The sequence below is a fragment of the Notolabrus celidotus genome, chromosome 14 (genome assembly GCF_009762535.1).
Source record: "Notolabrus celidotus isolate fNotCel1 chromosome 14, fNotCel1.pri, whole genome shotgun sequence".
In the NCBI taxonomy this organism is placed as follows: domain Eukaryota; kingdom Metazoa; phylum Chordata; class Actinopteri; order Labriformes; family Labridae; genus Notolabrus; species Notolabrus celidotus.
In genome coordinates, this window is record NC_048285.1 from 12,216,237 (window position 1) to 12,230,801 (window position 14,565).

General features: G+C 41.6%; 1 protein-coding gene across 1 annotated transcript in view; it reads left to right on the plus strand.

The window, feature by feature from the left end:
* The window catches only part of cwf19l2 (CWF19 like cell cycle control factor 2), a 32,002-nt gene that overhangs the window by 8,282 nt on the left and 9,155 nt on the right, over window positions 1–14,565 (plus strand). The window contains 6 exon segments of the mRNA XM_034701838.1: window positions 9,180–9,611; window positions 9,614–9,722; window positions 9,725–9,772; window positions 9,905–10,157; window positions 11,092–11,200; window positions 13,811–13,912. Of these exon segments, the coding sequence (XP_034557729.1) occupies window positions 9,180–9,611; window positions 9,614–9,722; window positions 9,725–9,772; window positions 9,905–10,157; window positions 11,092–11,200; window positions 13,811–13,912 (1,053 nt within the window).

Genomic DNA, 14,565 nt, shown 5'->3' on the forward strand with positions numbered 1-14,565 from the left:
TGAATCTCTCATATCACTGTTTCAAACGTTATTTGCAGCTGAATATAGTTGATATCATTCTGTACTGTCTTAGTTTTGGATCATCGTAAAATCATAAGATCATAAAACAAGCCTCAAACATACAGAAAGCTGCAGGTGTGGTGCGTGTGTGTGTGCGTGGGTGCGTGCGTGCGTGTGTGTGTGAGGGATAAAACAATTGAAAAAAATAAGTTTAGCAAATTTACTTTGATTTTCAAACCCCGCCTCCCAGCTCCAGGCACCGTGTCATTCTGCAGGAAACACTGGATATATTGGCTGAGTTTCCATATCTGCCAATACTTACCCTGTTAATATACCTATTAATAAGGACATTATTGAGCAAGACAAAAACAATGCTTTTGGTGAAATCGAATAAGGTGCATGTATTAGATTGTTACGTAACAATATTTATGTTTCAGGAAAATAAGCTTTTTGTTGGGCTGTGCGAATACTGAGAAGTGTTCAGTACTGAGTTTGCAGCTAAAGAAGCTTCTGAAGCGGTAATTTCTTCAATAAATAATCTTTTCATGTAAAAGTAAGCTAAAACAAAGATTTAAAAAATGTGTATAGTTGAACAAGAGTTTAGATGCTGACAGATTATTCATATTAAAAGTTTGTCAACTTATTTGCGAGTGCTGACATTTTTTCAACTTTATTATCCTCTTTGGGCCAGCACCGAGTGGTTTTGCTAGTACCATAGCTGGTTGACCCGACTACCAAAGCTTTTCATATTCTCCATATCCTGTGCGGTGGGTAATTTCGCAGACAGCTTTCTTTAACGACAACTACTTTCCAACGTAGTCTGCAGATTGGTTCAACATCTGTCTTTGTGAACCCAAACCCCCTCCATGTGAATAAGATAAGATAAGATATAAGCAGGGTTCCCACGCGTCCTGGAAAACCTGGAAAACCTGGAAAACAGTTGACCAGTTTTCCAGTACTGGAAAACACCTGGAAAATGGGAGAAAAAATAAAATGTCCTGGAAAATCACATATAGTCCTGGAAAATGATTCCAACATGGCTGTGTGCGACCTGACCCGATTAACAAAACACATCCCCGTTCATTGAAAGTTGAGTGCACACTGTGCTGGAAAAGACAGCGACACTGCAACTTTTTTCACATCTTTTCTCCTTCTCTTCATAATCATGCATTCACAGAAAACGGGGGTGTATTGTTTATGTTTTATGGTACATTAACCTTGTAGAGTGCTCTTTTGATTCAAAGAGTCTTATATTTAAGTTATAGTGTGACCAGCGGAGTCGGGCAGAGAGCTTGGCGGCCTGTGCCTCACAACTTTCTCTGCAGGCTGAGAGCTCATTTACCGTACTCTAGCTCAGTTGTTCTCAAAGTCGGGGTCCTGGGACCCCTGGGGGTCCGCGAACCATAGCGTGGGGATCCGTGAAATAATTTGAATACATTTCTAATAAATTATAAAATTGTGCTGTGTCATTACAAAACAGCAAATACACCATTGTTATGATACCATTTGGTGGCTCGAAGGGATATGTGAGTCTTGCTACTGTTAATTTTCTGAAAGCGTTTAAGATCAATTACTTGTAAAGTATAAATGCTGTCATGTTGAGTCCACAAGGAATGAAATGACCCTCTGTTTTAAAGTGTACAAGTTGTATTTACTTGATTCAAATTGAAGTGTTATCTGTTTTTCTCTATGGTACAGGTCTGAAGTATTTACATTGATACGTTTTACAATACAAATAGTTCCAAGGACAACTAAGAGTGCAAATGGTAGTAAGCATGTGCTTTAGTGATGGGAAGTTCGGCTCTTTTCAGAGAGCCGGCCCTTTTAACTCGGCTCCCAAAGAAGAGCCGGCTCTATCGACTCCCGAACAGCTCTTAATTTAGGATCTTTTGTAGCCGTATATTTTACCTTAACTTTGCAAAAAATAATGGTTTGTGTGTTGAAAACCCTTTTACGTACGGTGTTTTTATGAGAAGCCTTATAATTGCCCATTCTCACCCTGATCCTAGGTTGAGGGTTATGATTAGGGTCAGGGTTAGGGTTGTGATAAGGGTTGGGTTAGGGTTAGGGTTGTGATTAGGGTTGGGTTAGGGTTAGGGTTGTGATTAGGGTTAGGGTTAGGGTTGTGATTAGGGTTAAGGTTGTGATTAGGGTTGGGTTACGGTTATGATTAGGGTTAGGGTTGTGATTAGGGTTAGGGTTAGGGTTGTGATTAGGGTTAGGGTTAGGGTTGTGATTAGGGTTAAGGTTGTGATTAGGGTTGGGTTACGGTTATGATAAGGGTTAGGATTGTGATTAGGGTTAGGGTTAGGGTTGTGATTAGGGTTGGGTTAGGGTTAGGGTTGTGATTAGGGTTAGGGTTGTGATTAGGGTTGGGTTAGGGTTATGATTAGGGTTAGGGTTGTGATTAGGGTTAGGGTTGTGATTAGGGTTAGGGTTAGGGTTGTGATTAGGGTTAGGGTTGTGATTAGGGTTAGGGTTATGATTAGGGTTAGGGTTAGGATTAGGGTTAGGGTTGTGATTAGGGTTAGGGTTAGGGTTGTGATTAGGGTTAGGGTTGTGATTAGGGTTGGGTTAGGGTTATGATTAGGGTTAGGGTTGTGATTAGGGTTAGGGTTGTGATTAGGGGTAGGGTTAGGGTTGTGATTAGGGTTAGGGTTGTGATTAGGGTTAGGGTTATGATTTAGTGTTAGGGTTATGATTAGGGTTAGGGTTGTGATCAGGGTTATGATTAGGGTTAGGGTTGTGATCAGGGTTAGGGTTATGATTAGGGTTAGGGTTGTGATTAGGTTTAGGGTTAGGGTTGTGATTAGGGTTAGGGTTGTGATTAGGGTTAGGGTTGTGATTAGGGTTAGGGTTGTGATTAGGGTTAAGGTTGTGATTAGGGTTAGGGTTGTGATTAGGGTTAGGGTTGTGATTAGGGTTAGTATTAGGGTTAGGGTTGTGATTAGGGTTAGGGTTGTGATTAGGGTTGGGTTAGGGTTAGGGTTGTGATTAGGGTTAGGGTAAGGGTTGTGATTAGGGTTAGGGTTGTGATTAGGGTTAGGGTTGTGATTAGGGTTAGGGTTAGGGTTGTGATTAGGGTTAGGGTTGTGATTAGGGTTAGGGTTTGGGTTGTGATTAGGGTTAGGGTTAGGATTAGGGTTGTGATTAGGGTTAGGGTTAGGATTAGGGTTGGGTTAGGGTTGTGATTAGGGTTAGGGTTGTGATTAGGGTTAGGGTTATGATCAGGGTTAGGGTTGTGATTAGGGTTAGGGTTGTGATTAGGGTTAGGGTTAGGGTTGTGATTAGGGTTAGGGTTAGGGTTGTGATTAGGGTTGGGTTAGGGTTAGGGTTGTGATTAGGGTTAGGGTTGTGATTAGGGTTAGGTTTAGGGTTGTGATTAGGGTTAGGGTTGTGATTAGGGTTAGGGTTAGGATTAGGGTTGTGGTTAGGGTTAGGATTAGGGTTGGGTTAGGGTTAGGGTTGTGATTAGGGTTAGGGTTGTGATTAGGGTTATGATCAGGGTTAGGGTTGTGATTAGGGTTAGGGTTGTGATTAGGGTTAGGGTTGTGATTAGGGTTAGGGTTGTGGTTAGGGTTAGGATTAGGGTTGTGATTAGGGTTAGGGTTAGGATTAGGGTTGGGTTAGGGTTAGGGTTGTGATTAGGGTTAGGGTTGTGATTAGGGTTAGGGTTATGATCAAGGTTAGGGTTGTGATTAGGGTTAGGGTTGTGATTAGGGTTAGGGTTAGGGTTGTGATTAGGGTTGGGGTTGTGATTAGGGTTAGGGTTGTGATTAGGGTTAGGGTTGTGATTAGGATTAGGGTTAGGGTTGTGATTAGGGTTAGGGTTGTGATTAGGGTAAGGGTTGTGATTAGGGTTAGGGTTAGGGTTGTGATTAGGGTTGGGTTAGGGTTAGGGTTGTGATTAGGGTTAGGGTTAGGGTTGTGATTAGGGTTAGGGTTGCGATTAGGGTTAGGGTTGTGATTAGGGTTAGGGTTAGGATTATGGTTGTGATTAGGGTTAGGGTTAGGATTAGGGTTGGGTTAGGGTTAGGGTTGTGATTAGGGTTAGGGTTGTGATTAGGGTTAGGGTTGTGATTAGGGTTAGGGTTAGGGTTATGATCAGGGTTAGGGTTGTGATTAGGGTTAGGGTTGTTATTAGGGTTGGGTTAGGGTTGTGATTAGGGTTAGGGTTGTGATTAGGGTTAGGGTTGTGATTAGGGTTAGGGTTGTGATTAGGGTTAGGGTTAGGGTTAGGATTAGGGTTGGGTTAGGGTTGTGATTAGGGTTAGGGTTGTGATTAGGGTTAGGGTTGTGATTAGGGTTAGGGTTGTGATTAGGGTTGGGTTAGGGTTAGGGTTGTGATTAGGGTTAGGGTTAGGGTTAGGATTAGGGTTGGGTTAGGGTTGTGATTAGGGTTAGGGTTGTGATTAGGGTTAGGTTTAGGGTTGGGTTAGGGTTAGGGTTGTGATTAGGGTTATGATCAGGGTTGTGATTAGGGTTAGGGTTAGGGTTAGGGTTAGGATTAGGGTTGGGTTAGGGTTGTGATTAGGGTTAGGGTTGTGATTAGGGTTAGGGTTAGGATTAGGGTTAGAACCAGAACTAAATTTAAGCAAACAGAACAGAACCAAACTCAAGCAAACCCAACCAGAACCGAACTAGACCCGAACCAGAACCGTAACAGAACCGAAACGGAATCGAAACAGAACCGAACCAGAACCGAACTGGAACCGTACCAGAACTGTACCAGAACCGAACCAGAACAGAACCGAACCAGAACAGAACCAGAACCGAACTGGAATCGAACCAGAACCGTACCAGAACCATACCAGAACTGAACCGTACCAGAACCGAACCAGAACCGAACCGGAACCGAACCGGAACTGTACCAGAACCGAACCAGAACCGAACCGGAACCAAACCGGAACCGTACTAGAACCGTACCAGAACCGAACCAGAACCGAACCGGAACCGTACCAGAACCGAACCAGAACCGAACCGGAACCGTACTAGAACCGTACCAGAACCGAACCAGAACCGTACCGAACCGAACCAGAACCGAACCGGAACTGTACCAGAACCATACCAGAACCGAACCAGAATCGAACCAGAACAGAACCGAACCAGAACGGAACCAGAACCGTACCAAACAGAACCAGAAACAAACTCAAGCAAACAGAACCAGAACCAAACTCGAGCAAACAGAACCAGAACCAGAACCAAACTCAAGCAAACAGAATCAGAACCAAACTGGAGCAAACATTATTAATGTCCTCAGGTTGGCATTGAGAATAATCAGATGCCTCCGCTTGGATGGGCTGATCCAATTTCTCATCTCGATGAGTATTTGCCCGGTCTTCAAGAAGACTCTCTCTGAAGGAACAGATGTAGCCAGGATAAACAGCCTCCCCTCCAGCACCTATATCCTATATCCTCATGATTGGCCGCATGGCCGCCATGCTGACCAATCAAAACAAAGTTCTGCTCTGAGCAGAGCTGGGGCTGAACACTATGAGAGCTAAGCAGCGAAAGGAAAAAACTGGGAACTGGGAGCTTTTCATCATGACACATCACTAATGTGCTTAATCTGTGTTACAATTATGAGGGGGCCTTGGACAATTTTCTCACCTGTAAGGGGTCCCTGGCTCCAAAAAGTTTGAGAACCCCTGCTCTAGCTAGTAGGAGTGCAAACTCCCGATAGTGAAAACAAACGGAACAAAAAGAGCGACACAGCTGCACAGAAACTCCACGTTGTAGACATCGCTGATCATAATAGACATCGCCACGCAGGAAGACAGTCTACATTTTTTTAAATCTCTGAGAGATCTTCAAATACAGAGTGCGTCTTTACACCGGTGCAATTTTTGCAGAGTTTACCGTAACTCATAAAACAAAGCAAATGTCAAGTTTTTTTATTTATCGACCACTTAGCAGGATGAATATCATGATTAAGCAGGTATTTTTTGAGTTTGAGTTGAGAAACATTTGTGGCCATTTTTGTCATTAAGTTCTATTTAGGTCATTAATGCACTGATCCTCTGACCATTATTATTATTATTGAATTATTTCAGTGAGGCAGCTTCCTGATTCCTTTGCTGGCTCTTTTGTTTTTTTCTTAGCTCATTTTATATTTTTTGAGAAAAGAGAAAGCTGAGATGTTGCCCATCATTGTTACTTGGTTGCACTAATAAAGTGAAGTGCTGTACATCTGTGGTTGCATTATTCTATTATCAATTTGCCATAATTTTTAAGTATGTAAGAGATGATTTCATTGATCGCCATAGGATGCACGTCTTTCAATGTAGACCTCCACTGAGAGGAACATATTAGTCTGTTTAGAAACTAAATTAGGAACTAAATTTAGACTGTCATACCAGCTTGATCATCAATGAAAATGTCCTGGAAATGTCCTGGAAAATGATCTCTGGAAAAGAGTGGGAACCCTGTATAAGATATACTTTATTGATCCCCCATTGAGGGAAATTCTTTCCTTACAGCAGCTTACAACAAGGGACAGGGGAATACAAATATGTACTTACAAAGTTAAAAATATAATAATAATAATAATAATAATAATGATAATAATAATAATGATAAGGGTAAGGGTAAAATAGAGTAGAATAGAATAGAATAGAATAAAATAGAATAAAATAGAATAAAATAGAATAAAATAGAATAAAATAAAAAAAAATAAAAATAGAATAATATACAGCCATGGCCAAAAGTTTTGAGAATGACACAACTATTAATTTTCACAAAGTCTGCTGTTTCAGTTTTTATAATGGCAATTTGCATATACTCCAGAATGTTATGAGGAGTGATCAGCTCAACTGCAATTAATTGCAAAGTCCCTCTTTGCCTTGAAAATGAACTTTATCACCAAAAACACATTTCCACTGCATTTCAGCCCTGCCACAAAAGGACCAGCAAACATAATTTCAATGACACACAGGTGTCACACACATTAACACAGGTGTGGGTGTTGATGAGGACAAGGCTGGCGATCAATCTGTCATGATTGAGTGACTGGACACTTTAAAAGGAAGATGGTGCATGACACCATTGTTGCTCATCTGTTAGCCATGGTTACCTGCAAGGAAACACGTGCAGCCATCATTGCATTGCACAAAAAGGGCCTAACAGGGAAGTTTATAGCAGCGAGTAAGATTGCACCTCAGTCAACCGTCTATCCAATTATCAAGAACTTCAAGGAGAGAGGTTCAATTGTTGCCAAACAGGCTCCAGGGCGCCCAAGAAAGTCCAGCAAGCGCCAGGACCGTCTCCTGAAGGTGTTACAGCTGCGGGATCGGGCCACCACCTGTGCAGAGCTTGCTCAGGAACGGCAGCAGGCAGGTGTGAGTGCATCTGCATGCACAGTGAGGCCAAGACTTTTGGAGGAAGGCCTGGTGTCAAGGAGGGCAGCAAAGAAGCCACTTCTCTCCAGTAAAAACATCAGGGACAGACTGATATTCTGCAGAAGGTACAGGGACTGGACTGCTGAGGACTGGGGTAAAGTCATTTTCTCTGATGAATCCCCTTTCCGATTGTTTGGGGCATCTGGAGGAAGGCTTGTTCGGAGAAGACGAGGTGAGCGCTACCATCAGTCCTGTTTCTTGCCAACAGTGAAGCATCCTGAGACCATTCATGTGTGGGGTTGCTTTTCGGTCAAGGGAGTGGGCTCTCTCACAATCTTGCCTAAAAACACAGCCATGAATAAAGAATGGTACCAGAACGTCCTCCGAGAGCAACTTCTCCCAACCATCCAAGGGCAGTTTGGTGATGAAGAATGCCTTTTCCAGCATGATGGAGCACCTTGCCATAAAGCAAAAGTCATAACAAAATGGCTCGGGGAACAAAACATTAAGATTTTGGGCCCTTGGCCAGGAAACTCCCCAGATCTTAATCCCATTGAGATCTTGTGGTCAATCCTCAAGAGGCGGGTGGACAATCAAAAACCCACAAATTCTGACAAACTCCAAGCATTGATTATGCAAGAATTGACTGCCATCAGTCAGGATTTGGTCCAGAAGTTGATTGACAGCATGCCATGGAGAATTGCAGAGGTCTTGAAAAAGAAGGGTCAACACTGCAAATATTGACTTATTGCATGAATTCTGTGTAATTCTCAATAAAAGCTTTTGATACTTATGAAATGCTTCTAATTGTATTTCATTATACCATAGAAACATCTGACAAAAACACCTAAAAACCCTGAAGCAGCAGACTTTGTGAAAATTTAATATTTGTGTCATTCTCAAAACTTTTGGCCATGACTGTAGAATAGAATAAAATAAAATAGAATAAAATAGAATAGGATAAAATAAGATAAAATAGAATAGAATAGAATAGAATGGAATAGAAAAGAATATAATAATATAGAATAGAATAAAATAAAAATAGAATAAAATAAAATGTGGCAAATATTACAGATATATACGCACTATGTACACTTCTATCTGATGAATAGATAGTGGGGTAAGTTATTGCACAGATAAAATTGCACCAGGTTAATAACAAACATTCACAGTATGAAAAAGCAGTGCGATTCAGATGTGAGTGAGGATGATTCACATCTAGCAATTCAATCTAACGACCTCAATTCCGAAGCTGGTGGTGTTTGTATTTCCTCTCCTGGTGCCATTTGTTCGATCATTTCTAACTTCAGCCAGGCAGGCAGCTACGCTAGCTTAGCTTGTTGTTATGTGTGACCACTGCATGTGTTCTCAATGAGCATGTGTGTAGCAGTCTTTCAAATTAGGCTTGAACATATTCATTTAATATGTGAGGACTCTCAATGCATGTTTTGATAGTTTTTTCTCTGAAATGTGTGACATATTCGATGTTGTCATTTAGCAACAATTAAGGTATTATCTTAGACAACCTATATCCCACACCACTAATGTCTGTTAGTGTTTTGGTATTTTTAGCTCTATATTAACTGTATTGTGTGTGCCTCTGTGTGCTCTTTTTGGTCCCATGGCTTTTTGTATTTATCAGTTTTGTGAAAGTACAAGATTTGTGTTGACGTCATGTTAATGCTGGCAGTTGCAGTGAAGATTATCTGCTGATTTGATCATTTATCTGAAATTTGAGAACCCTTTAAACAGATTTAAAATAACAACACAGTCTTTGTTATCTGCAAAACCTGAGAAAGTGTTCCAGTAATCTGATCTTTCTTTCCATTTCTCCTTTTACAGTCAATGGAAGAGTTTCAAAAAAGACTTGCTGATGCAGAAAAAGCTGTGTATGGAGAAAAGAGAGGAGGAGGACGAGGAGGAGGACGAGGAGGAGAGAGAACAGCGAGAGGGGGGTGGAGGAGAGGAGAGAATGAGGACAGAGAGAGATGGAGGAGAAAAGAGTTTGAGGGACCAGAGGGGGAGTGGAGGAGGAGGAGAAAAGAGGGAGATGGAGAAGAGAGGGAGTGGTGGAGAAAAACTGGAAGGGAAAGAGATTCATCACCAGCAGACAGAGAGAGATACCATGGTGGGAGAGGGGAAGAGAGGGAGAGGGAGAGGGAAAGAGGAGGGTATCGAGGGAGAGACGAGGGGAAAGATCAAGATGGGGAAAGACACAGAAATAGAGGGAGAGACAGAGATGATGAAAGAGACAGAGATAGGAATAGAGATAGAGAGAGGATAGAGAAAGTGAAAGGTATAGAGAAAGAGAGAGACCTGTTGCAACATCATCATCATCATCATCATCACCACCGTCCGAGCAAAAATGGAGTCAACACTCTTCCTCACTAAAAAGCAGCTTCTCAAACCCTCAGAAGATGATGACAGTGCTGAAGGTGGGTTTATGTTAAAGCCTTGTTCTAGTTACGTGACAACATCTGTCACAACTCAGGAAACAAAACCTTCTTCATCAAGCTACATACATGTACCAAAGTACAAGACGTCTTTACGATTTCTTTTCCTTGCAGCTTCAGTGCATCGTCGTCCCCCTGCAGCAAGGCCATCCACAGGGTTCCTGAAACCAAGCTTGGATGATGATGAAGAAGAACATGTTCCACGTAATTCCATCACCCAAGCCTGGAAAAAGAACAGCAATCCTCCTCGGGAACTGGACAGCTCAGAGAAACAACAGCAGGAGAAAGAGAGGGATCCTGGGAAAACTGCAACAGCTCCTCAAGACTCAAGTCTGCAGGGCGATAAAGCTGCGGTGATGACATCAAGGTTGTTTGCTCTACATTTGTTGCCCTAAAATGTTGACCGCTGCTCCCATAATGATTGAATACTGCAGTTGTTTGTGTTTGAAATGATAAAGAAATGATCAGAAGTTTGATCACAATAATGGTACTTCAACAAAAACAGCATAAGTGTATTAATCTGTGTCCGGTCATGTTAATATGGACACTTAAAAAAATATCAAAGCCTCCTCTTGGTATTCTCTCCATCTGTGTCTGCAACACATAACAGTGTGCTCATTGTGTCTCATTACTCTGCAAAAACAGCTTATGGCACAGAAACTCTTCTAACTTTGTCAGATGATTGCATCACAAGCTTACTGTATGTTATTTTTTGCTTTCATGGCAGTCCAATATACAGCACCCTTTTAGGCCAGATGTCACAGCATCACATCTTCGTAAAGCCTTCTTGGTTGCTGTGTGCTTTGCCTCATTAGACTAAGTTGTTTGGGTTGAACCAGCACCCAGAACCCCTGCAGCATGAAATGAGCCTGCAGTGTGGCAGCAGAATGAAATGAGACTATGAGGAGTGTAATAGCCTAGAACGATGCTTCCCAGGCTGCAGCTCAGATCCTCCATGGAGAGGCTGTAATGATCTTGGGTGGGGTGCAGAAAGGCTCAAATGAATCATGACGGATAAACAGCGTGAGGGCGCAGAAGATAACAACTAAATGTTTAAATGAAGAACGTCACAGATAAGTTTCCCATTAGAGGGTTATTATTTGGGGGACAAAAGTAAGTCATTCAGTCCTGTTGTTAGGAGTGAATTATGGGGGAACTCGGCAGGAAAAGAAAGGGACATTTAAAGATCGGGTGTTTGTTTTGCAATAGATTAGGATGTGGATCTCACTGTGCATTATGTTTAAGATACATTTTGTGGTTAAAGGGTTAACTCCTCTGCCTTTATCTTCATTTTTACCAAGGAGTGAGAGTGAAAGTGAGGAAGAAGAGGAGGAGGTTCCTCTGCTGTCGAAGGAGGAGATGAACAAACTGGGAGCAAAACTGGTGAAGGCAGAGATCATGGGGAACACGGTGAGAACCATTATGTTAAGATACATGCACTGTGACCAGGAAACTACCAAATGTGCTGAAAATCAACTGTTTTTGGAAGAGTGTTGTCTGTTTTTAAAATCAGAGAATATGTCAGCCTCCACTTTGGGAAGTTTCACTGAGACACAATTAGTCCAGGGAGTTGAACATTCTTATCTCTGAAGCTTTTTCTTTCACTAAAGCTAAACATGTTTAACTTGTCATGACATAAATCCCACATTTTAGTAGCTTGTCTAAGAGTCTTATAATTTCACTTTTTACTGTATTGCTATTGTATGGGGTAAGAGTAGTTATTAGTTGCTGTGGACACTTCAGTTTGGCTTCTTTAGCTTCACATTTCAGTGCCATCGTAAGCTCCTGCTGGTTAAAAAGTAGTCTCTTATGGCTCGTTTCCACCAAGCGGTCTGGTATGGATCAGTCCAGTTTGGTACGGATCGGTAACGCCTGATCCTGTTTGCGTTTCCACAGCCAACGGGGCGTCACTTGGTGGGTGACGTGTATCTGCACCTCCGCTGCCGACCATGGAAAGCTGTTTCTTGACGCCATTTTCCAAACAAAAAAAGTTATCTTCCCGAAGTCCACTGGAGATTTAAACATGGCGGGGTTATGTGTTGTTCTTTATTACCGCTGTCGGTAATCGTCACAGGAAGTGACGATTCTGTCAACCAATCAACGGACTGCAGTGTTTCTAGCTCCACCTTCTGGGGTCGGATCAGTATATCTGACACCCCAACAGAAGGGTACCAAAAAGTGGGATGGTAAGGCTCGATAATTTGGGGACCTATCCCGGTTTTAGTCAATGGACACGCCACAAAATGCATACTGTACTGAAACGCTTGGTGGAAACGGGGCTTTACACACTGCAATGAAGTTCCACAATAACTACGCCTTTGTACCTACACATACCTGCACCTTGAAGTGGTTTAATATTGGTGTGTGATTGCAGCATTTCACTGCTCCAAATATTTTGTGTTATATTGTTACTGATGGCTGCACGTTGGTGAAGTGCGTAGTGCTGTTGCCTCACAGCAAAGGTTCCTGGTTCAAATCCCCAGTCCCGTAGTTTGCATGTTCTCCCTGTGCATGTGTGGGTTCTCTCCGGGTACTCCAGCTTTCTCCCACAGTCCAAAAAACATGCTCACCAGTAGGGATATAAATTTTAAGTATTCTCCGTGATTGATCTTTGGATCTCGGATGTTAACGATCAATATAAGTTAATCAATAAAAAAACATTGAGTTTTCTTATCTCAAAAACAATGCAAATACATTGTTTTTCCCCAAAATCATATTTTCCACAGCAACAAAATGCATATAGTGGACAGTATTGAATACGGGTACAACATGTTGAACACGCTGAATATCAACGATCGGGCTCATAAAAAATACTCTCAGCAGACATATAGTCTCATTAAGTGACGGCTCAGACTACTAATTATGGTTTTGCTGCAAAAAGAGAACTGAACCAAAAAGTACTTCAGACTCACAGTGTCTATGTTTCTGTCCACTCGTTCTTATTGAGAAAAACTAACATGTGTACGTGGTCAGGTGTCAAAGGTGGGGAAATGTTTAAAGTTGTCAACCTCAGTCAGCTGGGATAAGTGGTCAAGATAATGAATGTGGGATTGTTTCTGATTGCTTTGCTTTGGCAACAACAGTTGCTACTATTTCTGCCGATACAGCAGCTTGATTTGAATTGAATTGAAAAATAAAGAACTCAGTTTAGAGCTATTCATTTTAAAGAGGTCTTTCATTCCAACATCTGAAAATGATGTGAAAGTCTCAGCTCTTTTTCTTCAACAACACATTTGTAGAGGTTGATTTGTGCGTAGATTTAATTGCACATGAGGAAATCTGTTAAGCATTCATTGATCTGTCCACTCAACCCCCCTCTCTGTCTTCATGTGTCAACGCTCAGAGATCTATAGGGATCTTTTATAGAGCATGTCAAAGAATTGCCCGTTTAACACACACAAACACACACTGCATGGACACACTCACACCCATGATGTGAAGTGTTATCAAGCTATCAAGCTGACCTCCAGCATCTCCCTACACGACAAAGCAATTAGATATTCCCAAACCACTTTGTGTGTATGTGTTTGTATTAAGTGCTTTTAACAGTCATGCACTTAACTTTTATGGCTCGTATATAAAGATATCAATATCTGCCTTGGCAGTGTGGCTCAAGAGGTTGTAGTGTGTCTGTGCGCGCTTAGTCATGTGTAGTGTTTAGTTCTACGCTGCTCTGCCTCAGAGAAAAAAACTTAGCATTAAAGAAAAGAATATTCAGCAGTATATAAACATGCTGCCCTTTAAAACATTTACATTCTGCAGTATCTGCTACTTTTTCTGGCAACATCCGCACCACTCTAATATATCTTATGGGCTATTTTCAAGGCTTTATGTAAGTTGTTCAACATGACGAATAAAATCTGCCATGGACAGGTTCCCATTTTAGTTATTTAATATTATCTGATTTATGATGAATGTATAATGTGTCTGTAAATCTGAAGGTCCAGAGTAATACAAATATCTTCTATGGAAAAGTTAACATGTACAGTGTGTGTGGTTGTGTGTGTCTGTGTGTTTCAGGCGATGGTTGAGAAGCTGAAATCCCAGTTGGAAGCTGCACAGAAAGCCAAAGAGATCCACGACGCCAGACAGACGCAACAAGAAGCAGCTAAACCAAAGCAGGTGTGTAGATGTTATCTGAAGCTGTCACACTGTCATTGTCTAAGAGGATTACCAAGTTACTAAAACACTTCTCAATATAACAAACGTAATGTAATTTAAAGCACTTTGAACTGCGTCCTCATAAAAATGTCTCCCAGATAATTTTTTAACTCATAATTTAAATAACGACTTTTAGAAATGTGGATTTTTTTGCTGGTTAGATATGTTGGACACGGGATTTCCAAACTTTGCCATGCCATGGACCACCAAGTAGTATTCGCTTCTAGCAGGGACTCCCTGGTGCAACATTTCCTGAATTCCTTACACATTATGGTTGCAATTATGAAAAATTCAACAAACAACTTCCTAATATATGTCCTTATTTTACTGACAATTAACTCGCTATACATTCATTTCATTTAATGCCTTCTTTTGTAAACAGTCTTTTATTCATGCTGTATTATTTTTGTTCCATATCCCCCCTCCTTCCAAGTGGCCGCCCTCCTCTTAGGGGCCTCAAGTAATTCTCTGAGGGACGGGGACACCTACTTTGAAAAACACTGTGTTAGACAGCCTTAGTTGTACATTACTTTTTGCAACAAACAGTGGTGCGAGACCGAGAGTAGCCTCATGTTTTCCTGCTAAAAGGAAGTAATGATCAGATGGGTTCAGAA